Raw genomic sequence first — 25,125 nt, 5'->3', positions numbered from 1 at the left:
ACTTGTATTTATCTATTGTATTAAACGATACACTTATATTTTATTGATAAAGCCTATTCTAGCTTGAAAAGCTTAAGAAATGTACCAAGCCATCCATCAGATATTCAAAATTAGAATAACCAAACAAGAGATCTGCTTTGCCCTATTAACCTAGATTGACTGATCTATAGGCAACAGGTTGGCACTAAGTTTCCAAAAAGACTTCTCTGGTAGTGATAGGAACAGCATCCGATATCAAAACACTCTTTCTGTCAAACCAGCAAAGCAGATTCGAAGGAATAGTAGAATTCGAGCAATAGCAGGCTTAGCTAAGATTGCTAAGTTATAACAAGTTCTTAAATGTGATTGGTCATTGCTTATTGAGCAGAAACTTCGTGGGTTGATGCAAATATTGTTTTTGGTGACATACCCAATGACTCTTCACTTATTCTGTTGATCAACTAAGCGAAAAGGGTAAGCTTCGATGGGGACAAATGCACAACCTGGCGAAAACTGGTGAGACGGTTCAGGGAGATACACATAAGTGGAACTTTCGGCAAACAACCAGTTAGCGGTTAGGCTATATGGATATTGCTAGTAAATATAAAAGTAGTTATAAAGAGATTGGATAACACTAATAAGTATACAAGTATAGAGATACAAGAGGTTGGATAACACTAGTAGGTATACAAATAAATATAGAAGTGATTGGATAACACTAGTAGGTATACAAGTAGAAATATAAAGAGGTTGGATAATACTAATAGGTATACAAATAGATATAGAAGTGGTTGGATAATACTAGTAGGTATACAAATAGATATAGAAGTGGTTGGATAACACTAGTAGGTATACAAATAGATATAGAAATGGTTGGATAACACTAGTAGGTATACAAATAGATATAGAAGTGGTTGGATTGCAATAGTAGGTATACAAATAGATATAGAAGTGGTTGGATAACACTAGTAGGTGTTCAAGTGGCGTTGAAAGAACTTGTTGTAAGAGTAAATTAGAAAATCACAAACAAAGTAGGATTAAATTGACTCTGAAATCTTGTTGAGATATCCTACATTTATGTTTGGTGGAGATAGATCACAGTCTGGTTGGTTACAGATGTCGCGCGCCTCCAATATTTTACAAGTTATTTGTATCGGAGCTGCAGTCACTTTTCTTATGGCTCTCTATGGCAGGTAAGTTTTGTATGTGCCTTTCGATTCCTAATAAATTGTACTTGTGCATTACTTTTAAGTAACTTACAATTACAATATTAGGACCAATGGCCGATTGGCTTATTATATTAAAATTTTGGCCCAAAAACAATTTGTGTTGCTTAACTTAAATGCAAACTAAATCTTATTGTATAATTTTTAGGGCTTATCCGGCTTTGGGAGTATACTATAACTTGCGAAAGGCTATGGCAAAAATGAAAAAAGTGGCTTGCATATTTATGACTAAGCTAAAAGTAGAACTTTGCTATTTTTATTTGCGCTCGTAAAACCAAAAACTGATTAGTCGCAGGTTTTATGTGTAAATTTTAATATTAGAACATCTTAAACAATACTCATTCATGGCTGCAAAAGAGCCCATATATTTACTACTGCCTGAATAAAAGAACTGTTGTAAAAAGTCTTTACACAACAAATATTTTATAAAGGCACGTGTAAATTATATAATTCAACTGACCTATGAAGTAGAATGGCAGAGCTGAAGTAAAGGCGAGAGCTGTAGAGACTGCAGCAACAAACACTCATCTAAACTATTCATGCTCGCAGCGCATCAAAAGTTTAAAAATTAAAAACACATTAACTAAAGCCCAAGTAACCTTTACTATACACATTGAATGTTATTTATCAATATTAATTGACTTACCATCATTATCGATGTTTACGTTGTCTTTACATAGATAAATATTTTTAGACCTGCGCAGACAACAGCAATTGTAAAAAATTTTAATCACTATAGTGTATGATATCAATATTAACATTTATTTTGTTGCTGTTCACTATTGCGTTTATCACCTATTTTCATGAATTATCACTAATTTTTTGCTATTTGGGAGTGACGACTAATACTGCCAATGAAATAATAATATAATTCTTTCGTTAGTCTACCAATCACTGACCAACCTTGATGGCTAACTTCTGTACCGCTTGCTATTAATGTCTGTGCCCTAATGAATTCTTTTCACCTGTCTAAAACCAAATATCTTCATTGAAGAAGCAACTTTTTCCCGGCAATAAAATAAACGCAACCTTGAAAATGACAATTTTAACATTCAGTTCTACAAGAAAATCTAAAAGAAAAAGTTATAGCTTTGTTAAATAATGAATACAGTTTACTCTGGTAGATGAAAAAATACTTCAACAGGATTTCATTTCTGTTATACTATTTTAGCTATGTTACACATTTGTCTCAGTTAAAGCTATGTATTCTGTATGATATATTTATGTTATAATATTAGCCATGTATATGGTACAGGTACTCCTTTTGGCATCCAAGACAAGTGCATTTCCTAAGGCCGCTGTTTTCAGTCATTCAGAAAGACTACAAATTGTCAGCGGGTAAGCTACCTGACCCTTGTAGTTATGGCTTTTGCTATGCTTTAATGACGTGGCCTAGTAGTCCAGAACATCTGACTTGTCAAAAACAGGTTAGGGTATGATTCTAAAGAAATCCACTGATGGTGACAAAAATGACATCTAACCTTAAGTTATACCTCGCAACTGGGCACGTCTCCGATTGTCGAGGTTTCCATGACACTGCACTCAGACTGGCTAAGACAAGATCACAGATTGTTGCATTGTTTGTGCAACAATCGTAGACCTATTAACTATACTATAGTTTTAGCTATATTCATATACTATTAACTAACTATATGTATAGTTAATAGGTCTATGGCAACAATGCTCGTAAAACATGCAGTCTCTGCTTGCAGTAAGCTAAGCAGACGTCATACTCGATATTTAAAGGAATTGCTCACACTGCTGCCTTCTCGAACATTTTGGAATAGAATGTTTTATCAAAAGAAAATGTAATTTAAACTTGAGAAAGATCATATTGCTTCATTGACAGGAGACAGGAATTGATTCTGTTAGTCTGTTTGTTTGCTGGTTTATTTGTTGGTCAGTTTGCATGTTTGTCGGTATGTCCCTCTCTTGTCTGTTAATCTGTCCATCTGCTGTCTGCCCATCTGTTCATCTTTTAATTTTTTTATCTGTTCATCTGTTCATCTATCAAACAAGATTAAACAAAAACAAACAAGATGATTGCACAGTTTTAGATCATTGAATTTTCAATTGGCCTTACTTAGAAATTCTCTGTTGTTATTCAGCCAAATTTCACAAAAAACAGGATGTTGGATTTACCATTTTTTGAAGAAGGTTGCCATCCTTTTCTATTTGAACAGAAACTGAAGGTTTAGTTGTCAAAAGTATACAATGACTTGATTTGTCTGTGTGGTTAGATAATTTATTTTAACATCATTTGCTGGGGTAAAAAGTTATAACCGATAATAACCCAATAATAAAAATAATAAAAAAAACATGCAGACTGAACCGCTCAGGTAGAAGGTGTCTCAAAAATTAAATTAACATTTTATGTCATTGACATATTAGAATTGACTCTATCTAACTCTGCTAGACAAGTTGTTGTTACAAGGCAACATCTGAAGTTATGCATTTCTTTGGTGTTTATTTATTTTCCACTCTGGCCAATTTTTGTATCAATTTGTTTTTCTGATTAGCCACAAAAGCAATTAAGCAAAAGCAATCTTTTTGACGAGCAAGTGAGCTATTTATATAGCTATTGTTATATATTTGTATACTTGCTATTTTTATATTTCAGAAACCTAAATCTTGTTCCTTAATAAACATACTATGTAAAGATTAAAAATGTTGTTATTGGAATCCTTTGCAAGTCTTCCTCTATCTAACTTAATAATATTTATGTTTATAGTTTATCAATAAAAGTCGATAAGAGAGAATAATTAAAAGTTTTGAGTACACATGGGCTTCAAGAATTGCCTGTCAAGTATTACAAAGGTTTTGTATGAGTAGCCGGCTATCACAGTACCCAGGAAGTATATGAGCTACACGTGGAGCTATGCTTGAAAGCAAAAAGCTGCAAAAACAAAAATATTATATGTGCATTTATATAGCACCAATTAAGTTTTAACATAAGATAGTAGGTTTATAATTAAAGATTTTATTTCTTTTTTCTTAATTAAAGTTTTGATTTCATTTCTTATAGAGCCATTAATCTTTCATGTATGCAATAATAACTACATGTAGTTAGCATACGATTTTAATCAAAGAAATGTATATGATTTAAGCACTATATACAAATGTGACTTCCTAAGATGTCAGACTCCTGTTTCTATAGATGAGAGTGAAAATTGCGTTCAACAGTTTGTTATGACAAAGGTAGAAAGAACTGGATCCTCTACTCTGCACTCAATTTTAGCTCGATTCATTATCCGCCACCAGCTGAATGTCATGACTCCTCGCAGAGGCGGACACATGAACTTGAGTTCCCCTAATAGTGAGTTCATGTTTAGTCTAACTTTTATAAATGCATTTGAAAACTTTGAATGTGTGAGCTAAAGGTTTTAGGCTATGGTAGTGTTGAAGTGGAACGCGACTCTTGTAATATGGATGGCCTTCAAAAGGGCCGTAAATGATACAGACTACTAGGCTTTTTTTTACTGGAAGAAATGGAACAAGCATCCGCTGTATTGATGGTTTACAATAGAAAAAAGACCAGATATAATAACCAGTCTCCAAGATTAGAGACTGGTTATTATAATCTATTTTAGGTTTAAATTTGTTATGTCTGAAGTAGCTAAAGATTGTATAGATTTTGTAACTGTTATGAGTATTTTTCCCTTGTTAGTAAATTTTAGAATTGTGGTAAAAACTTGGTTATGCTGCGCATGCTTACAAAGAGCACCAATAATATTGGTAGGCTTTGAACTAATCAATAACAAAGGAAGTCGAACTAATCCCATAAAGGAAAGATATTTAAGGAGGCAGATTTCCTTACCTAACAACAAACGCTTGACCTGCTTATTGGCATCATATTTTTTCATATTTTTTTACCTGTGTCTTTGATGCTTGATGATCCAACACGCTTGTCAATCAAGATGAAAGCATGAAGCTCCTATCAATCCTCAACGTGTGGCTCGATAGCGGGTTTCACCCCTTAAGCCTCCATGAAAGACCGTTTACTTGTATTTATTGCCAGATAAGCCAGTCTGTTTGCAGCTTTTACAGTTGACTTGAATTAGGCTTCTGCAAATGTTCATTTAAACTTCATTGGGGAATCTCTTTTTATCTGATTTGTGTTTGTGTCTGATTTTGTGATAGAACAATCTCTACTATAATAATATGAGACGTGTGCTTCCATTTATCTGTCCAAAGCCGTTCTTAGAGGTTAGAAAAAAATGCATCACTCGTGCATCAAACTTGGATGTTCAACTTTGCAGCCGGGCACACTACCAGCTGCATCAGTCAACCACCTCACTGCAATGCGGAATAATTTTGGACATACTTATTACACAGGATGACTTCTCATGGTGCATGGGACCAGCACACCATTCTTTACTATAAGAAGAGCTGTGTCTGTTTGTCTGTCCAAGCCAAGGTTGAAGCTTGCGAAAAAAAACATTGCATGGTGCGGAATTTGAATTCCCAAGATTCTCCGCCATCCGCACCAATCGAATACCTATTAGCATGTCAAAATAATTGTATGTACAGTTATTACACCACACTTCCAGGATATTAATAATAATAATACATACCTACTTATCCGTATTGATAATAAAAATAGATGGAAAGCAGACAAAAAACCATACAAAAACTTCAAACTCTGTTGACTTTGCTGTTTTCATGCTGTTTTTAATCCAGTTTCTTGAAAGATAGCGCTTTGCATGGTTTTTTTTTCTAAAATTGCCTGTTTTATGGTCCCTATAAGTTTTCAACAATTTTTTTTACAAACATACATGTATTTAATTTGCTACCTAGTCTTATATGTTGGCATTTAGCATCACTATTAATTAGGTTAAAATTAATCTAAAATTAAATAGAATTCTTGACAAAAGTATTAAAAGTTTGGTTTTAATAACAAAATCGAATTAAGGGAGACTCAAGCATATTTTAAAAGGTTTCACAGACTAAAGTGTATGTTACAGGCTTTATGATTGGACCAGATGATGTATCGCAAGCCGATACCCTTATAAATCACGCCGTTTACAACCAAACTTTGGTAAAGAAATATATAAAACCAGGATACCGGTATATCGGTCTGGTGCGGCACCCAGTAGCTTGGATAAAATCAGCAAGTATATACTTTACCAGAGGACAGAGAGCAAAAAAAAGGTTTTACATTCACGAAGCAAATCTCGTAAGTAGATTTTTAATTTCATAAAAATGTTTGCATTCAATGGTACATTACGTCTAATTTGCTTGCAAACGTGCGGTAAAAGTGTCATGTCAATCATTCATAATCTGTTCTTAGGGTGTCATAAAAGATGGTGGACCATTTTATTTTAATAGACGCCGGAAGAAATATTGTCTGATGATAGCCTTCTATTTCAAATGAGAAGCGACAAATCTAGTTGGTTTCACCTTGGCCAGCTGCGATGGTACGGATTCAACTACGAACACAGAAATAACCTGACAGCTATTAAAGATTTTATCGCAGCCCTTGTTCCTCAGTAAGTATGAAAAGAACGTGTTGTGGTCACAAATGTTAAGTAGAAAGTAATGTGATGGTGAGAATTCAATAGTTTGTAACATTCATAAAAGTTCAGAGCTCGCTACAAAGTGGTTACACAGGTCAATACATAATATTAGAAATATCAAGATATATTATTAGTAACAACGATATTAACAACAGTGAGTTCTTTAAATATACGTAAATATAACATTAAGCACCTAATCGAGCTTGTAATATTGTTTTGTGGTTCTATGTGCAAAGATTGTCATGCCTATGGCAGACCTGTCTAGGCTGAGAAAGAGCCAATACACAAAGTGCTACCAGTTTTAGTGCTCAGGGTATATAATTGTTGTTTTGGGAGGGAGTACAACTTTAACCAATTAGTTTGCAAGGCAAGTGTGTGAGAATGTGATGCGGATACACAAAGCAAATGTGTTCTGCTGGATACTGGAAATATGCCTTCTTAAATGTTTCTTTTGATGAGATTAATCCATCTTCCTTTGCAAGCGTGTGGAAAACAGCCAGCCACTTCACAAGACTTGTATTCCACTTCAGGTGTATTGAAGATTGTAGTTATTGAAGATTGTAGTTATTGAAGGTTGTAGTTGATAATGGAATGAAGGAGGTTTTGTCTCTGCGTATAAATAAAGACGCAACGACCTGCAGAAAAAGTCACTACTACACTTGACTAAATAATGAGTAAATAAAGCTATGCTCACAATTAATAGCTGTAATACAAGAATTTTATTCTATTTTATGGTGAAGAGCAACAATTCAAAATAAAACATTACGATTTATAGCTTTACTAGCCTCAATCCTGGTGGTTCAAGGTTTTTTCATTTTTTAACACAAATTGTTTTACAACAAAAACTGATCATTGATATTCACTGTTAAGGACGATTGTCTATAACACGTGCAAAAACGGCTTCTTGAGTTTCTGATCAGGTAGATGGCGACACATATATACGAAAAATGAAAATTCTACAATTTCTTTTATGTATTAAAGAAATGAATGTCTGAAATGAAATCATTAATATTTCATTCCTGAAGTATTAAGGAATGAAATATTAATGATAACCCTTAATGTCCTTAATGCATGCAGCGACGGATATTAGAGGCTCAAATCAGGTAGATTGCAACACATTTAAGCTGAAAAAAAGTTCTACGATTTCCATTAAGTCCTGGCCTGACTTGAAGTAAGCTTGTTTTTTTCACAGTAAATAAGCCTTAGTAACACTCTTGTTTTAACTCTTTCCTTGCACTGGATTGGTTAATCTCACAGAACAGTGGTCTTATTATAGTAAAGAATGTTTGTTAGGTTTGGAATGCGATCATCTTTATTGAACAGTCCACTTACGCAAGCTGTCGTCTATTCCGTGTGATGGTTATAAATGTGGTATTGTTTGTGTCTAGTATTTTAATATCTTTCCTTATGTTTTTTTGTGTGTGATCTTATGGGCTCCTCGTGACATTTTTATCATGTGCTTGCACTCACTCAATGCTTGATGTACTGGTGTTTTTTCAGGTAAGCCTATGGTGTTGCCATACAGACAAAGTCTTCTCTGGGTGATTTCTTTGTTCCGTGGTCTTTGCTTGGTCTTATTGTACCGACTAGCGGAACAGATCTTTCTTGGCCACTAGATATCGATCAGTTTCTTAGCAATTGTCTGTGAAAACCGCCAATATTTTATTGTTTTGGGTAAAAAATGATGCTTTTTTTTGATGCTGTAAAAAAGTGATAGGATTTCGATCTCATAATCTGAACATCACATGGTCGATTCCGGCGAAAAGCGACTTTCTACAAAGCTACTTGAAAAGGAATTTTTGCAAAATGTTTGTAGATTTTTTAGGGAAATATCAGTATTTTTCTATCATTTGCGATAGGTTTTTAATTTTAAGGTGATCTGACTGCCAAGATGTTTCAAGATTAAAATTGATAAAACTTTATTGTAATAAAAGCACTCAGATCAATCGAAACTATGTTTATGAAGCCCATAGTTTCAAGGAGACCGACAGAATAGAGGCGTGCAACGATTCAATTTGAATGCAATAGCCGATATCAACGATCGCAACGAAAACAACTAGTGATGTCATTTTGCCCACATCTGCTTTTAATTTGAACATTTTAATTCTGGTCAAGTTTTATCGATTTTAATCTAGAAACATATTGGCAATCAAATTATCTCAAACATCAAAAACAGTAGTGATTGATAGAAAAATTTTGATACTTCCTGATAAAGTCTACAAAAGATTTGTAAATGTTCATTTTTAATTCAGCGTGACAGTTTCAAGCAAGATTCCAAGATTAGAGTTTCATAATATAATAATATAATATAGCACAATGATGAGGCTGCAGTCAGTAGTTGACAGCATCATCATAATATAGCACAATGATGAGGCTGCAGTCAGTAGTTGACAGCATCATCATAATATAGCACAATGATGAGGCTGCAGTCAGTAGTTGACAGCATCGGATAAGGAAAATTTGCATTTTGTAATTCTTTACAATTAGGTTGCAAGGAATTAAATGACCAACAGATTTCTTTTTTGAAAGTATCTCATACTAAGTCATAATTTACTGCTACCATCTGTCAAAGTACCAGGTCTAGTTAGCCTAACAGCCAGTCTCACTATTTTACTTCTCATCTGTCTGTATCTGCAGATTCTCTACGTTCCAATTTCTGTTGCGTTTGTCATGGAAAAAGGAGGTTTGGTAAAATGAAACTGGACAACAGTTTGAACATATGTAAAAGTGGACGACTCTACAAGCCTCTGAAAATGTTTCAGTTAACAACATTGTTAGCCTGGTTGGTTTGTTTTCATTGGCATAAAGAGCAAAGGTCAAAGGTCATCGACAACAATTTTTTGGTTGTATACTTTATCACTGCATTTTGCTTACAATTAATAAAATTTAAGCACACATGTTTAGATAAGTCTTTTTTAGTAAAACAGCATGATTAAGAAAACATTTTAAATAAATTTTTGTACCTACTGCATTTTCTCACTATGACTGAGCTTGTATGTGAAACGGAAGAGAGTGAGGCTACAGCGAAGGTTTTTTCACATGATCAGTGCATGACCTCAGTATTTGAGATAAGTGTTTTCTTTTCTGAAAATTATTATTTTCAATCTTTTCATGTTAGACCAGGTTTGTAGAAGCTTAGAATTGTTTTATTGAACATAGAGAAGTTGTCTCTCTATGTTCAACACAATTCAGTGTTCACACATGCACACATATGCGCACGTGCACACACACACACACACACACCACACACGCACCCGCAGCACATGAGCACACAAATGCGTGCTCACTCTCCCTCTCTCTCTCCTCCCTCTCTCTCTCCCTCTCTCTCCCTCACTCTCTATTTCTCTATATTTCTCTTCCTCTCTATTACTCTCTCTCCCTTTCTCTCCTTTTCTTTTACTCTTCATCTCTCTTATTTCCTTTCTACTCTCACCTTTTACCACCTTTTGTCTGGATTGGGTAACCCGGTGCCAATCCTATGGTACGAACAACCTTAGAAAACCAAATTAGTCATTCTTTCAATTTTTCCAATATTATAGAAGATGCATGATCTAGCTTTCTGCCTATCATCCTGTCTGTCTACCTGTCTGTAATTTGTTTGTATGTCCGTTTGTTTATATTTCAGTAGGCATATCTATCTGTTTGCCTGACTTTTTGCGTATGTCTCTTGAGTTTAGAGTAAAATCTTATTTCATATCGATTACTAAATTTTATGCAGAATGGATATCATCATTATAAACGACCAATATGATGCTTCGCTAGTCATGCTCCAAAGAAAATTTCGTTGGACACCTCTTGATATTTTCTACAACTTAACTGTTACCTCGCCAGCTCCTGGTACAGAAAAAGATTTACCAGCTGAGTTAGTAGACAAGCTTCTATCAGCCAAAGTCAACCTCGGAGACAAACTCTTATACGACACCATGAACAGGACCTGGTGGAGACAACCTGAACTGAAAGAAAACAATTTCTGGGATGAGGTAAAAATAATTATTTGCAATACTTCACAATTTCAAAAGAATGTTAGATTATTGCTATTAATAGGCTGCTTATTAGAAACATGCATATTTATATTACTAATACCTGTAAAAAAGTTTAAGCCTATGGTCTACTCTAAAACCACTGTTTTGATAAATTTATTATGTTTAAAGAGCAGTTAGATTGAAAGGTATTGTATGGGATGCAGAAGCAAACTCAAAAACTCAGATAGTTTGTGTTCACTTAAGAAAACTGGCACAAGTTGTTTATTTTTGGTAGCCAAGTGTTTTGTTAACATTCAATGCTGTCTGTTAGATATAAATCAAAATTTTATGCAACGGTGAACTTTCCATAGAATCCATTTAAATGTAATTTTATTTCAGTTTATAAAAATTAAATGAATATATGACCAAAAGTAATTTTAGCATGTGACAAAATGTTATTGCTATAACTTTATATAAAGTGTTCTGTAGCTGCTGTTTGATGCGTAACTTGAAAAAACCATAATATGATAGTCAAGAGTAAAATTTATTTTTATTTTTTAGTTGGTTTCCACGCTTAGGGTAGGGCCTATGGATTCTGAGTAGGCTAACAGGTTGAACCACTTTCCCACCACCTTTGCCTTTCTATAAATTTAACATCAACAGCTGTTATCAACAGTAAAAGAATTGTATTTTTATAAACATCAAATGGAGAGCCCGGATCAACGTAAAAGTCATGAAAGCTGCTAGAAACATTAACTTATATATAAATTATAATGTTTGTCTGTCCATCCATACTTCTGTCTGTCCAGCTATGAAGTTTTAAGATTGAGAAATCTGCTGGGAATTGGATTTGAACTCACAGCCTACAGCTGTGCGAACATCTATCTATCCAATACCCTACACTGCCAACTTGCTACACTATGGAATGAATTTGGCACATACAGTCAAACATGGATAACTCGTCCACGGATAGCTCGAACACATGGTTAATTCGAACGGTTTCTTTGGTCCGTTCCCACGTAATGATAAATTGCTATACATAACTCGAACTCAACACTGTTAACTCGAACTGTTTTTTTGCCCAACGGCTACCGAAACGGTTGTTATCGCTTTAGAAAATCACTTTATTCAAAGCCATAGAGGTAAACCTCATCTTTTCGTAATTCATAAGCGTTGTTATTACCATCATCGGCAAAATATTTTTGTCAACGACTTTTTTAAAGGTTTGGTCAAATTTTATTTATACTGCTATACGATGGATAGCATGGGCTTGCTGGGTCACGCGCGCAAGGATTTTCGCCACGCACATACAAAACAAAAATCGCATGTTGTTTTGTATGTGCGTGGCAAAAATCCTTGAGTGCGTGACCCGGCTAGCCCGTGACGAATAGTTTTCCGACATTGATTCCGTGTTGAATCAACGTCGGAATGTTGAATGTTTAAAACGTTTTAAAAATTGTTGTAATTAAACGGATACGTCGTCTTAGCTAAAAAAACTATTTATCGTTTGACCTAAACACAGAACACATATGTACATTCAATAAGTATTCATTCAAAAAGCGTGAGTGATATACAATGCACCGTAAAACCTCGTAAAACTTTTAATTGAACTGCCTCGGAGTGTTGCTCTTAACGAATCCCAGGTAAAGTAAGGTAATCTTTGCATAAACTTCAAGAAAAATCGGCAAAATTGATCATGGGTAAAACGCTCAAAAGAAAAAGATGTCTTTTCTTTTGAGCATTTCAACAACGATCAAGTTTTGTCAATGTCAATCTAAAAAACGTCCTGGCAATAACATCACCTCAAACAACAAACCAATCTCAAGTGATAGAAAAATCTTTATACTTTTTAATAAAAACGTTTTAAACTTTACATTAGAAGCATTTAATTTGAAACAAGCCATTTGTGCTTTTGATTTATATTATAGTTTGCATATGTACATGTATCTACATGTACTAATAAATAAGTAAATACATGGACTTGTGACAGTGCTCTGATAACTTGAGCGCTCTGATAATTCGAACACTTTTGCTCGGTCCCGTGAAGTTCGAGTTATCCATGTTTGACTGCACTTAGAATATGTGCCAGTCTTTCATGGCTTCACTTTAAACACTGCAGCTAGCTTTATGTGTAAAGCCATACCAGAAGAAAAATCTGTGACGACTTACCAGAAGAGAAATGCATGTCTAAATTGTCTATAAGGGAAGAAAATTGCTTAAACTCATATAACCAACAAGACTATTGCAATCAGTATAGATCTGTAGTAAGCACTGCAGCCTGTACTGTATGAATTACACAGAAATAAGCGCTGTAAACATAAATAGCACAGTACACAGAAATAATCAAACACCTTGATGTAAAAATTAGAATGGTAAACTTTGATGTTGAAAGTGTTGAATAAAAGTAAATTTTTTGTTCAAAACCCTTTTTTAATGCTCGTGCAATGCCGGGTATTCTTCTAGTTACTCATAAACACAGAAATCTGTTATCACCTACTGAAGTAGTCTAAAAATTATGACATGTGACAAACAGGTGGAGGTTGAATTTCTGCTAAAACCAGAATAGAAAAAAAGAAGAAAAAAACTAGAACTATTAGGAAAAAAGCAAATTTGAGAAAGACAAGATCATAGCACTTTTAATATGCATAGTTGATTTGAATAGGTTAGAAGCCTTCACTGTTTACCATAAACTATTGCATGATTCCAAAACATTTTTCTGTCCTACATAACAATGAAAGATTCACAAAAGGATGAAGCTATATGTTTACAGAATGCAGGCTAAATTGATGTTGGCATAAGATTGCATAGAGTTGTGCAAAGCTTAATAGACTTTAATTACAATGAAATGCTATGAAAAAATGATGAATATAAACTGTGTATTGATAGTGCAGACAACTCCTTTTTAGGATGATGTAAACCAGCTATGGCCAAATGGCGGATCTGGATTTGTATCTTTGCAGTTTTTTTGTTGATTTTTCAAGTTAACTGTCTAAAAGTTTTTTTCAAATTACTCTTTTTAATTTGTTTTAAAAAAGATTTTTGTAAACTTATCTCAGAATTTTTGTAAATTCATTGTTTTCAGCAGTGAATTTTGTAAAAAATAATCATAGAACGACGACGCACAAATATTCATCTTCGTAAACTTTAAGAGTTTCTGTAAGCAGCAGAAAACTGTTTTTTGAGAATATTGTGTAGTGAAAGCCCACTCTTCATTTTCCGCACTGATATCAGACATATTTATTGCAGCACTAACTGATTTGTAGTTCAATTATGTATACAAGCAAAATTTTGTCAAATCGTATTTGACACCTTGTTTAAGATGTACATAACTAATTGCATGTTTATATATGATAAAAAAGAAAAATACTCATCTTCAGCTTGTTCTGGATCTTTCATTAGTCAGATTTGTCTGTAACGGATCATGGCCAAAATCACATAGTGAAGGAAATCACATCATTTGCCCATCCCTGATGTAAACAACGTTATCAAATAGGTAGTTTGTTTCATGAATTCTCAGATGGTTAATGGGTTGGTCGTGTCAAATTTTAAAGATTTTATCATAAAAATGCAAATATTTTCTATCATAAAATATTTTTAAATCAATGAGTCAACATAGGTTGCGCTAGAACAAGTGATTGGATAAATTTTCCTCGTCGGCCTAAGCTCATCTCCGTAAAATATGTTAGAAATAAAATATATACTGCACCATTGATCACCTACAAAAGTTCATGAACTCAATCAAAATTTTAGTCCGAAGCGATAGAACCGAAACATCAAATACAAATATTTTTTATCTCATAAAGTACTGAGTGCTCAATCCTAATAGGTTTTCTGTTTATAGGTTTCATGATTATTTAAAGCATGACTGGTAGCAGCTCATTGAAATCTACTTGTTTGTATGGCTAGAGGCATTTCTTTCAGGTCTTTCATTTCAAAGAGCTCAACAAAGTAGTGAACCGATATTGCTGCCAAAACAGCCAACAAGTTAAATTGGTGCTTCCTGCTAGCCAATGGCATGCATCTATAGAGGTTCCTCAAGAGATCTGCTTCTACCTTCGTACAGCAGGTGGCAAAGGGAAGACAATTGCCACTTTAAGCAACTATTCCGCAAATCTTCCATACTTTAATCAACCAGAACTGTGATAAATTTGAAATACTGTATTGCTACGATTTATTTTCTGCCATAAATGTTTGAATAAATTGGTTGTTGGTCTGCCTAATTTTTTGAAAAAAGGAATTTATTTTAGGGGTTTTTAATGTTTTACTAGAAGTATTTTATGTATTGAGGTAAAACAAACTTTTACTAATTCTTTGACAATGGTTTTGCAACCATCCGTTTACGTAAAGTTTGTTGAAAGTTTATAGCGATTCATACAGTTTTAGCTTCATAGCAGCCAAGGCCTAGTGGTCTAGAACACCTGACTCGCAAACAACAGGTTAGAGTTCAAATCCCAACAACTGCTACTGGTGATGACAGGAATAACATCCAACCTTTAATTGCTGTCTGCAACTAGGCATGTTCCCAGTCACTGAGGTTTCCTTGTCACTGGACTTAAGCATGGTTAGCCAAAATCACAAAACAGTTGTTTGTGCAGCACTGCTTTTGAAAAACATGCTCAGATTCTGCTTACAGTAAGTTAAACAGCCATACTTGGTCTTTAAGGGATTGCTCACACATACACCTTCATATTAGTTTAGCCTTAGATGAGTTGATTTTTGCTCCGGAAATTTGTAATCTCTTTCACTATGTGACATGTATTGCCTGGTGCTCTATCTCCTTCACTATATGACATGTATTGCCTTGTGCTCTATCTCCTTCACTATGTGATGTATATTACTTTGTGCTCTATCTCCTTCCCTATGTGACATGTATTACCTTCTGCTCTATCTCCTTCACTATGTGACATGTATTACCTTCTGCTCTATCTCCTTCACTATGTGACATGTATTACCTTCTGCTCTACCTCCTTCACTATGTGATGTATATTACCTTGTGCTCTATCTCCTTCACTATGTGACATGTATTACCTTCTGCTCTATCTCCTTCACTATGTGATGTATATTACCTTGTGCTCTATCTCCTTCACTATGTGACATGTATTACCTTCTGCTCTATCTCCTTCACTATGTGATGTATATTACCTTGTGCTCTATCTCCTTCACCATGTGACATGTATTGCCTGGTGCTCTATCTCCTTCACTATGTGACATGTATTGCCTGGTGCTCTATCTTTTTCATCTCCTTCACTATGTGACACGTATTGCCCATATGAGTGGTCATCTTGAACTCCATCAAAGATTGACTAAAGATCTAAAGAGCATTAACAAAAATGTATTTTTCATTCTTTTCACTAACTTTTGCACAGCTACAAAATACATGCCGCGGGACATGCAAGGAACCTGTAACAGTTTGTTGGCTAGCAATCAACAATGACAGTGTTTATTTGGCTGGTTTCTCAAGTATGAACAACAGTGAGATGATGATGCAACAAACTAAGCAGCATCACTTACTGAGCTTTCATAAAATACCTCTCAAACTACTTCCAATAGGTGAATGGCAATTGCTCAAGCTGTTGCACATCCATAAACTTGGAGTTATCCTCTCAAGTTTTTAACAGGATACGATAATTGCGTTATTGCTTAAGAAATGTCTAGAAATGCAAATAAAAAATTTGCAAGCATTATGTAAGTATTTCATACCAATAATCTACCAACGCCGACTATTTATAAAGAAATTGGGTCGAGGAAGGGGGCAGTTAACACTTGGTGTAATGATAAGTGTCATAGGCAATCAATTACCTGTGTGTCAGTCTTGTTGCAAGTGTCAGAGCATATAACAGGACAACAGAGACTGGCCAGCCAGAGGGCAAGGTTTACCAACCACGAGGAGTGATCAGAGTCTAAATTTAGTTTGTGTTTTTTAGTGTAATGTAGGCTACTTGTTTATTATGCGCATTTCCACTGTGGCTGTACTTGGCTGTCTGGCGAGAGCACAGTTACGAGCATTAAAATGTCACACGCACTTGAGTAATACTATTACACTTTGAAGGTTGGATGCAAGATAACTTGGGGAATTGTCTCCTCATCTGATTTTGCGTCTATGTAGACTAGGCTGGGTAGTTTTGCTTTGTCTGGAGCAATTTCAGCTTATGTAGGATTACAAAATTTTGTTTGTTTTGAGCAAAATTTTTCCAATATAATTCCAAAGTTTCAAATCGATTGATTTTCATATTTTTAGATATCGCCAAAGTACTAAGGACATTTCTGATCAACTGAGAAATGAAAGACAGAAAATTTGTTTTTAATGTCACGCTGATTGAAACTTTTGGTAACGAAAGATATAAAATATATGAAACTAGAAAACCTTTTCTCTTCATCACCGAGAGCTTTACACTAAAACTAGTGTTTTGTTTTTTATTCGTTAAAAATTTGAACACCATAAAACTCTGTGTACTGCGATCATTGTTTTTTTAGTTGCATTTAAAACAACAATTATTTTACTGATTTGTGAAATAAAAATTGCTTATTTGAGTTCTGGTTTTTTCTTTGGTTTCTACAAGTCAGAGTTTCAAAATGATACTCAGTTCAGAAGGAGTTGTGCTATTTTAGGTGATTCACAGTTGATTGAAAGGCGCTTGTAAGGTCTAGGATTAGGGGACCTACTTGTACATGTATATAGAGGATTAGGCTTCGGAGTGTTAATGCATCATCAACAAGCATATGCTCAACTTAAGACTGGTTGTCTCTATGTTGTCGTAAGTCGGCATTGTTCTCTCCACGTTTATTCATCCACAAACTGATAGAATCGTTAAGGCAACTCGATATCGTCAGGAAACATTGTAACTGTCAAACTATCTCAATAGTTGGCCGATCGTTTACAACAGTCTGTGCGATGTACACCGCTTCAGCGATAGTGAATGGTCATCGCTGATTGCTTGGTTTATATTTTCTTTTGTGACAGTTGCTATGGGACTGGTATTTCATTGTTTCTGAAACTGCATTGTATAATGAGGACGCTATACAGTGGAATATCTGCTGATGAAAATGTGGATGGGTTTGTTATACTGTGAAAATTGTTATCATAGACTATCACGGAAGTATTGTGTGATTAACACCAGCATATGATGATATAGTGTGAATTGTAGGTAGATATCTACAGTTATAGGCTTATCAGCTTGTGTGTGAGCAAAGTTTGAGTATGGTGTCTGCTAAAGCCTGGTTGCCATATACTCCACAAGCTTCGGTGACAACACTGCAGGCTATTGCAGTGAAATGTGAGCCTACAAACCGGGTCCCACCGAGTACCGCCGGTAGTTGCCGGCGGTCAACACAAGTGTTTAGCGCTGTTCATATTTCTCGAAAGATGCACTGTATAAGTGAAGGTCACCATTATCAAAACGGCATGGCGAGCGAACATTTTATGCAATTATTAGCGATGCAGCTTTATATGTGAACAGAAGCCGCCAAGCCTAGAGTCTTAAGCATTTTGCTGCACGAGTTACTGCCTGGATCTCGCAATCGATATGGGAACCAGGCTTTAGCTTACTGCAAGCAGAGGCTGGGCATGTTTTAAGAGTATTATTGTACAAACAATGACTCTGTGATCTTGGATGGACATGTCTGAGTTCAGTGGCACGAAAACTTCCGTGACTGGAGACAAGCCCTAAGCAGAGAGCTGTTTAAGGTTGGATATCAGGATCAGGTCAGAATTTTAGACTCTTGGACCACTAGGCCAGCTTCTATTATCCATTTAAATTCAACTGACAGACATATCTTGATTAATGGTTTTCAAAGTGTTGCAATTTTGATAGAAAAATGTCGTTGTCCTGTTATCACAACTTCATTAGCTCTTATGGAAGCAGCTATCAGCTACTACCAGACTGTTGACCTTTGATCTAAAATGCCAACGCTTATTAGTTGCATGTTTGTACAAGAAAAATAAATTTCTTGTCAGGCTTGGAAAAGACACAAGCTTTTCTTAGTTTATGTAAAATGCTTTTATCAATAATCTCTGTCAGATCACAATCATATTTGCCGAGCGTTTAACATTCAAGATTGACATAGTGTAGATATTACACTGCTAGATCAGCAGATTGGACTTTGGTCAATATGATGGTGGACTTTGATCAATAGTCCTAAACAATAATCAAAACAGAACAGGAAGCGCGTCTATTGGCGTAATTTTGGGAAAGTTTGGAACGTCTTTCTCTTCTGAGCGCTTTAACTGCAATCAAATTTTATTAATATTAATCTTGAAACATCCTGGCAGTCAGATTACCTAAACAAACAAAATCTTAAAGGATAAAAAATATCTATACTTTCCTAAAAAATCTATTAAAATTTGATGTGCTCACATATTTAATAGCAGAGTAAATTTTTGTGCTTCTCAGAAAGTTCATAACTCGCAGTGTTTTGATATGTAGCTGTGCTTTTTACCCTCTTCTGATCTGTTGCACAGTGTTTACATTTACCAAATCCTGGAGCACACCCCCAACCAAACTGACACAGAATGACACAAACTGACACAATATGACACGAAATGACTCAGAATGACACTTTAACGCAGTAATACATATATTTCATAAATGTTTGTATTTATACACTCAGTGTGAAACCTGGGCATGTTTTGATAAAACACAAAACAGATATCCTTGTGGTAATGGTAAAAAGACACACAAAGCTCTTGGCCACCTTTCGAAACCTCAGAATAATTGTACTAGTCTGAGATAGAACTGCTCTGCAAGGGTTTTGAACTTATAACATAACATGGTTAATAACATAATCATAATAGCATATGTTATGATAGTAACATAACACATTTAATAAGTTATTGAATGTGTTTATACGCTCACTCTGTATGAAACCTAAGCCTGTTTTGATGAACCCAACATGTATATCCTTGCAGTAGTGGTAAAAAGACACACAAAGCCTCGCTTACAAAGACTTACAAAAACTCACAAAAAGACTCACCATCTTCCAACACCTTGGAATAGTTGTCAATCTGAGAAAAAACTTGCTTTGTATGGGGCTTAAATTCACAACATATTCAGCTGAGCACACTGATGTTCTGACCATCTTCCGTCTGCGCTGTAGGATATTCTCTTACTCTCTCATTCTCTCTGCTGTATTACCAACACTTGCAGACCTGCTACAAACAATATTTTCTATTATATGAGCTGTGATCACCGAGTCATCTGTCTGAAGCAATGGTTAGAGGTTGTGAAAAAGATTGCATTACATGGGATTTGAACTCACAACTTTCAACATAGTAGATCTATGCCACTTCATCACGTCCTGACATTATCAAATTATTGTGCCCATATTTATATACTCGGTGGTTGATCAGCACACCTGTCTCTCATGATACACTAAACTGCAAGTGTACTAATTACATTACATTGGACTTAGATTTTCATGAACCAAAAGTGTTTTCCACTCAACAAAAACAATTCTTTATTAGAATTTGAAGGGATTTTATCAAGTACTAGTTGGCAAGCTGCAAGCTATTTGAGATATGAATAGCGAATTATTATTTAAAGCATGGCATAAAATATCAATTTATTGTTATTATCATAGACCTATTAACTACACTTAATAGTTAATACATTACCTATTAATTCATTATAGTTAATTAATATTAATTAATTATAATAGTATAGTTAATAGGTCTATGGTTGTTATTAAAAGCGTGATGCAATTTTCGTTATTACAAAAGCTTTTGTTTGCACTGTTGGTTTTAAAGTAGCCATGCTTTTTATTGGATTTCGAAGTATTACTAAAATTTCTGATTTGAGTTTGGACCAGAGTTTAAAGAAGTAGATGAAATTCAATCATCATATTTTAGTACTCGATAGAATGATTGCCATTATAAAGTTTTTTATGTGTTCGTGTAAGAATAGCTATGACAATTATCAAGACAATAAAATTAGACTGGCTATGGCAGCATTTTGGCAGTATTTGAGGGTTTCGGCAATCCAGTGGTGTCATCCTTCATTTTGAAATTATCACCCCCCCCCCTTAATCCAGTGCCTGCTTATGTGAATTGCAATGGCACCTTAATCAAATACTGTCTACAGTCCTAGAATCTAAAGCTAGGATAGAGCTAAGGCACGTATGCCTTAATTATATACGCAGATGTGGCAACTAATCAATACATATATACGCCTGTAATCTCAATAGCCGATATCTTCAGATGCCGGCATTAACAAGCAGGGCTATCGCATCAGCCTGTCCAATTAGTAGGAAATGATGCTGAAGCCCTGAGTCTATGTGCCGGCACTACTCTACTTGTGGTTGCACTAGCAAGTAATATCTGCTCTTGTACTAGCATTTGTCTCAGGAAAAGTGAAACTTTAGCTAAAGGTAAGTGTTGACAATATTTCCCATCACTGCATTTGTAAGTCTATGGTCATGTAAGTCTATGGTCATGTAAGATATGTAGAGGGTTTGTGCTAGTTTTATAGCTGCAGTTTTTGTTAGGATTTCATTTTTACATCTACTTGCCTTTATGTTTATTAGCCTATGTTTGATGATAACACAAATGTACGCGCATGCGGGCTTTTACACCGAAACTTTCTTCTTGTAAAACTCATTATATTTCTTTGAAAACTGTCCTTGTCCTTCAGTTCGTAAGTTTTGTTCTGTTTACATAGTTTATATAGGAAGGATACTCATTGATGCTAGTATGGCGAGTTAATTTCTCAAAAATGCTACCAAATAAATTGAAAGGTTGACCGGGAACATATCAGTCAAAAACCAAGTTGGAATTTGTAGTTCTTGGCGGAGTAGTCAATTTTAAATACAAGAAGCCCAGGCTATAGCTGTCATTTGGATCTCATGAATATTTAAAAAGATGTCCATTCTAGATCATGGAAATCTGCTATTATATCCTCCTACTTTGGCCTGTCTAATAGCCACCTGCTTTAGCCTGTCGAGCAGCCACCTGATTTAGCCTGTCTAAAGGCTATCAGCTTTAACTCGCTGGATGCTGCTTTGTGTATTCTATTAAAGAGTTTACACTTTTAGTGTAAACTCTTTAATAGAAACTCTATTAAAGACTGTAAACTCTATTAAAGAGTGTCACTTTCACAAATGAGGTTATATAGTAAGTCTCACTGATTAATATCATCTCACTGATTGATATCGATCCATTTTCAAACTTCAAACACCCGGTGATATATTGAATGCCAAACTATATTCACTGTCTTTGTAGTGCTTGATTTGTTTCAGTTACACTTCTTAGCCTGGCATTATGGAAAGATTTTGTTGTAAGCATTCATAAAGTTCTTTGTTTGCAGCTTTAGTCAAGGACTTGTGACAAAACCTTCTTTGTTTTACGCATGTAGGCCTACATTTAGAAAGTGTAAGGCGAACCACCATGCTGAAGTTACAAAATACATTATGTACCAACACTAGCGAAGAGTCTAGTTTTTTTAAACTTATAACTTATACAGAGAGGAAAGTTGCAAACTGGATGGCCTTGAGAAAACAAAAAGGTTTTCTTGTGCAGTATTTTGCTGCATGAAAATTTGAATTGATGCAACATTGTGTAAGACAACAAAAACCTAAAATCAAAGTTTATTTTGGTAGCTTGGTGCTTCATATCTCATTTCTATTTAGTATTTAAAAAATGTATGTGTAATGAAGAAAATAAAGAGTGATGTTACAGGAATACAAGTGCTAATTTAAGCAGCAAAACAAAGGTGCCTTGAAATACAAAATAGACTGCATAAAAGTTTATTTTGGTCAGTTATTTGTTTCACAGTTCACATCTAAGAAATGTATGGTCAACGAAAAAAAATAACTCAAAATTATCTAACAGTAAAAACTATTAACTCTCATCAGATATGCACAGCTTCAAAATAAAATGTTTTTTATGTTTGGTTTGGTGATAATTTTGTCTAAAAATCTAGCAATTCTTTCCTAGACGTTATTGATCCTGAACTGAAAGAGCTAAGCGATAGTTTGTTAACAACTAGATGCCAGTCTCTAAAGAGCTTCTAAATGCATTAGCCTTTTGTGTTTATGATATGCAGATGCAGTTCTTTGTTATGATTATTGGAAGTAGCAAACTCTGGCAGATGGCTCTGCGGCTGTTTCCTGTTGGTCAAGAGTTTGTAATGCGCAAGCTAAATGGATTTTGTTAATTATCCAGCTTATTATAGCTTTGTTAAGGCTGATACTAGCAGCTGACGCTTGCATATCCTTGTTGATCAAGAATAGGTGATAGTTTTGCCAACTGCTTTGTTATGACTGGCTTGCGGCTTGCTGATCATCAGGGAGCAGATTTTATAATGCGATCCGAAACGTTTTGAAAGAAAGTAGTTCAATTCCCAATTAACAACAATAGTATAAAACCTGGTCACTTTAAGGTTGTTCAAGACATCCTGAAAAAAATTTCTTTGACAAACCAAGCTATTAAAAAAGATTATTGACTAATATGTGAACACTGGCAGAATTCTGGCACTGCACGAGTACTAATAAGCAATTTATAAACTCTGGCAGGTAATGTGGTTGCAATTGGTTAAGTTTCTTTACACAATGAATTTGAGTAACTTAAGCTAGTCTAAATATTTACTATAATAAGAAGTGCGCATATAATTGTGCTTTTATTCATTATGTTCTGCGTTTTGATCTCTCACACAATCATGACCTTCAAGCATGCTAACATTAAGACATATACATAGGAATGTGCCATGGGCTCTCGCAGTATTTGTAAAATCTGTTTTGACTTGGTGTTAATATTATCTGCGGCATTGGGTTGAGCAAACTTGTCGCGAAGCAACTTTTTATACATGATGATAGCCAATGGACTTTGTCTTTGTCTCACTTTTACTCATTGTCTAATCGCCAGCATTGACATCGTATATCATATGCCTGTGTTTGCACCCCCCCCCACTTCTTTTATATCTTAGCGTTCAGCTTTTGTCTTCAAAACTGTTTTTTTTCTAACATCAAAACCATTACCAAATAATGATAATCATTTCTATTTTGGGATAAAGAGATAGACTTATTTTTAAAATGCTGTCAAGTAGCCCTCAACGCTGCAGCACTATATGGACTAAACAAAAAATGTTCCTGTGTCAACGTAGCAGCAGATGCTCTGCCAACTGCAAGTGTGTATTTTTTTAGCTTTTAGCATATATTTTAATGCCTATTATATAAATTTATACTAATTCAATTTGCATTTTTATTAACTTGAGTTTTAAAACAATTTTTATTCTTGTTGGCATTTTATTACTTAAACAGATTGAGCCTATTTTGAACTTGAATTTTTTTTTAAGTTGAACTATGTTCTCTTTGTGCAATACAAATTTCATTTCAGAACTCACTCTGTTGATGGTCAGCAAGCCAATTAGGGAATAACAGCAGACGAAAATATCAAGCACTCTTAATATGCATAAATGAGCTAGTAGCATCAGTGTGTGCCGATTTATCAGCGAAGTCGTTCAATGTTTTTCTAGCATGCTTTCGCCTGGAAGCTCTTACTTTGGCTTAAAGTAGTTACTTTACCCTGCAAATTGCAGAAATTTAAAGCAAGACAACTCCTTATATTTGCAGCGCAATAAAAAGTTCAATCTAGCCATGGCTACAAAACTGGAAGGAGGAGCTTTATTTGCTACTATCGCCGCTACAGCGGCAGCGGGATTTGTATTAGGATTTGCTGCTAGCAAACTTAAAGATAAAATAGATGCTTCACGGAACAGCAGCAAACCTGCAGAAGACACGAGCTGAGACACGGACTATAACGAGACATTTCATTATAGGAATCCGCAAATACTCTTTAAATCAGGATGGAACTAAATGATTTTATCATTGCACATTACTGAGATATTATTAGCTACCAAATGAGTAAACAAATAAACAATTGAATGTATTATATATGATGTTTCTCATGTGTATATTTCATTAAAATATCTCATCATTGTTGCTCATAAAAATTGCAAGTTACGCAAGAGTCTAGAACACAACACATTCAAGTACATGTTATGCCTTAACACTTATGCTGCCTTACCATTGCTGCCTTATCGATGCTGCCTTACCCATGCTGCCTTACCAATGCTGTCTCAATTATGGTTTGAAAAACCTGCTCATCTCACTCTCATTTTCACAAAAGGATGATAAAACTTCTTAATAATAATAATAGCAGTAATTGACTTAATCAAACGGACTCAATCTAATGGTGTAATTTTTATCCTGATGTGGTCAACAACCGACTAAACCTAACTGCATGACATTTAAGTTACACTGAGACTTTGAAATGAAATCGCTCTCAGATGTAAAAAGTTTGGCATAATTCATGGCCTCAGTGGCCTATGCAAACTTTCGTCCTTAAGAATTGTCTTAGCATAGCAACTCTTGTAATATGAGACAACTCCAGTAATTGAATATCTCACATAAAAACAACACTGATGTATTAATTATCACGAATTATGTATTCAA

The 25,125-nt window shown here is 34.9% G+C and overlaps 1 protein-coding gene and 1 long non-coding RNA gene across 2 annotated transcripts; both read left to right on the top strand.

Moving 5' to 3' along the window:
* Positions 1-4,375: 4,375 nt before the first annotated feature.
* Positions 4,376-14,890, top strand: LOC137408795 (galactose-3-O-sulfotransferase 2-like). Its single transcript, XM_068095381.1, has 5 exons — positions 4,376-4,521; positions 6,170-6,381; positions 6,534-6,694; positions 10,440-10,701; positions 14,605-14,890. The coding sequence occupies exons 1-5, from the start codon at positions 4,395-4,397 to the stop codon at positions 14,824-14,826; spliced, it is 984 nt and encodes a 327-aa protein (XP_067951482.1). The 5' UTR covers positions 4,376-4,394; the 3' UTR covers positions 14,827-14,890.
* Positions 14,891-20,964: 6,074 nt separating this feature from the next.
* Positions 20,965-24,564, top strand: LOC137408805 (uncharacterized). Its single transcript, XR_010980135.1, has 2 exons — positions 20,965-21,045; positions 24,244-24,564. It is a non-coding gene; the product is annotated as an uncharacterized lncRNA (long non-coding RNA).
* Positions 24,565-25,125: the final 561 nt, after the last annotated feature.

Source organism: Watersipora subatra, chromosome 11 (assembly GCF_963576615.1).
Source record: "Watersipora subatra chromosome 11, tzWatSuba1.1, whole genome shotgun sequence".
NCBI classification, from domain to species: domain Eukaryota; kingdom Metazoa; phylum Bryozoa; class Gymnolaemata; order Cheilostomatida; family Watersiporidae; genus Watersipora; species Watersipora subatra.
Note: the sequence above shows the minus strand (reverse complement) of the source record. Positions and strands in the feature narration are given on the sequence as shown.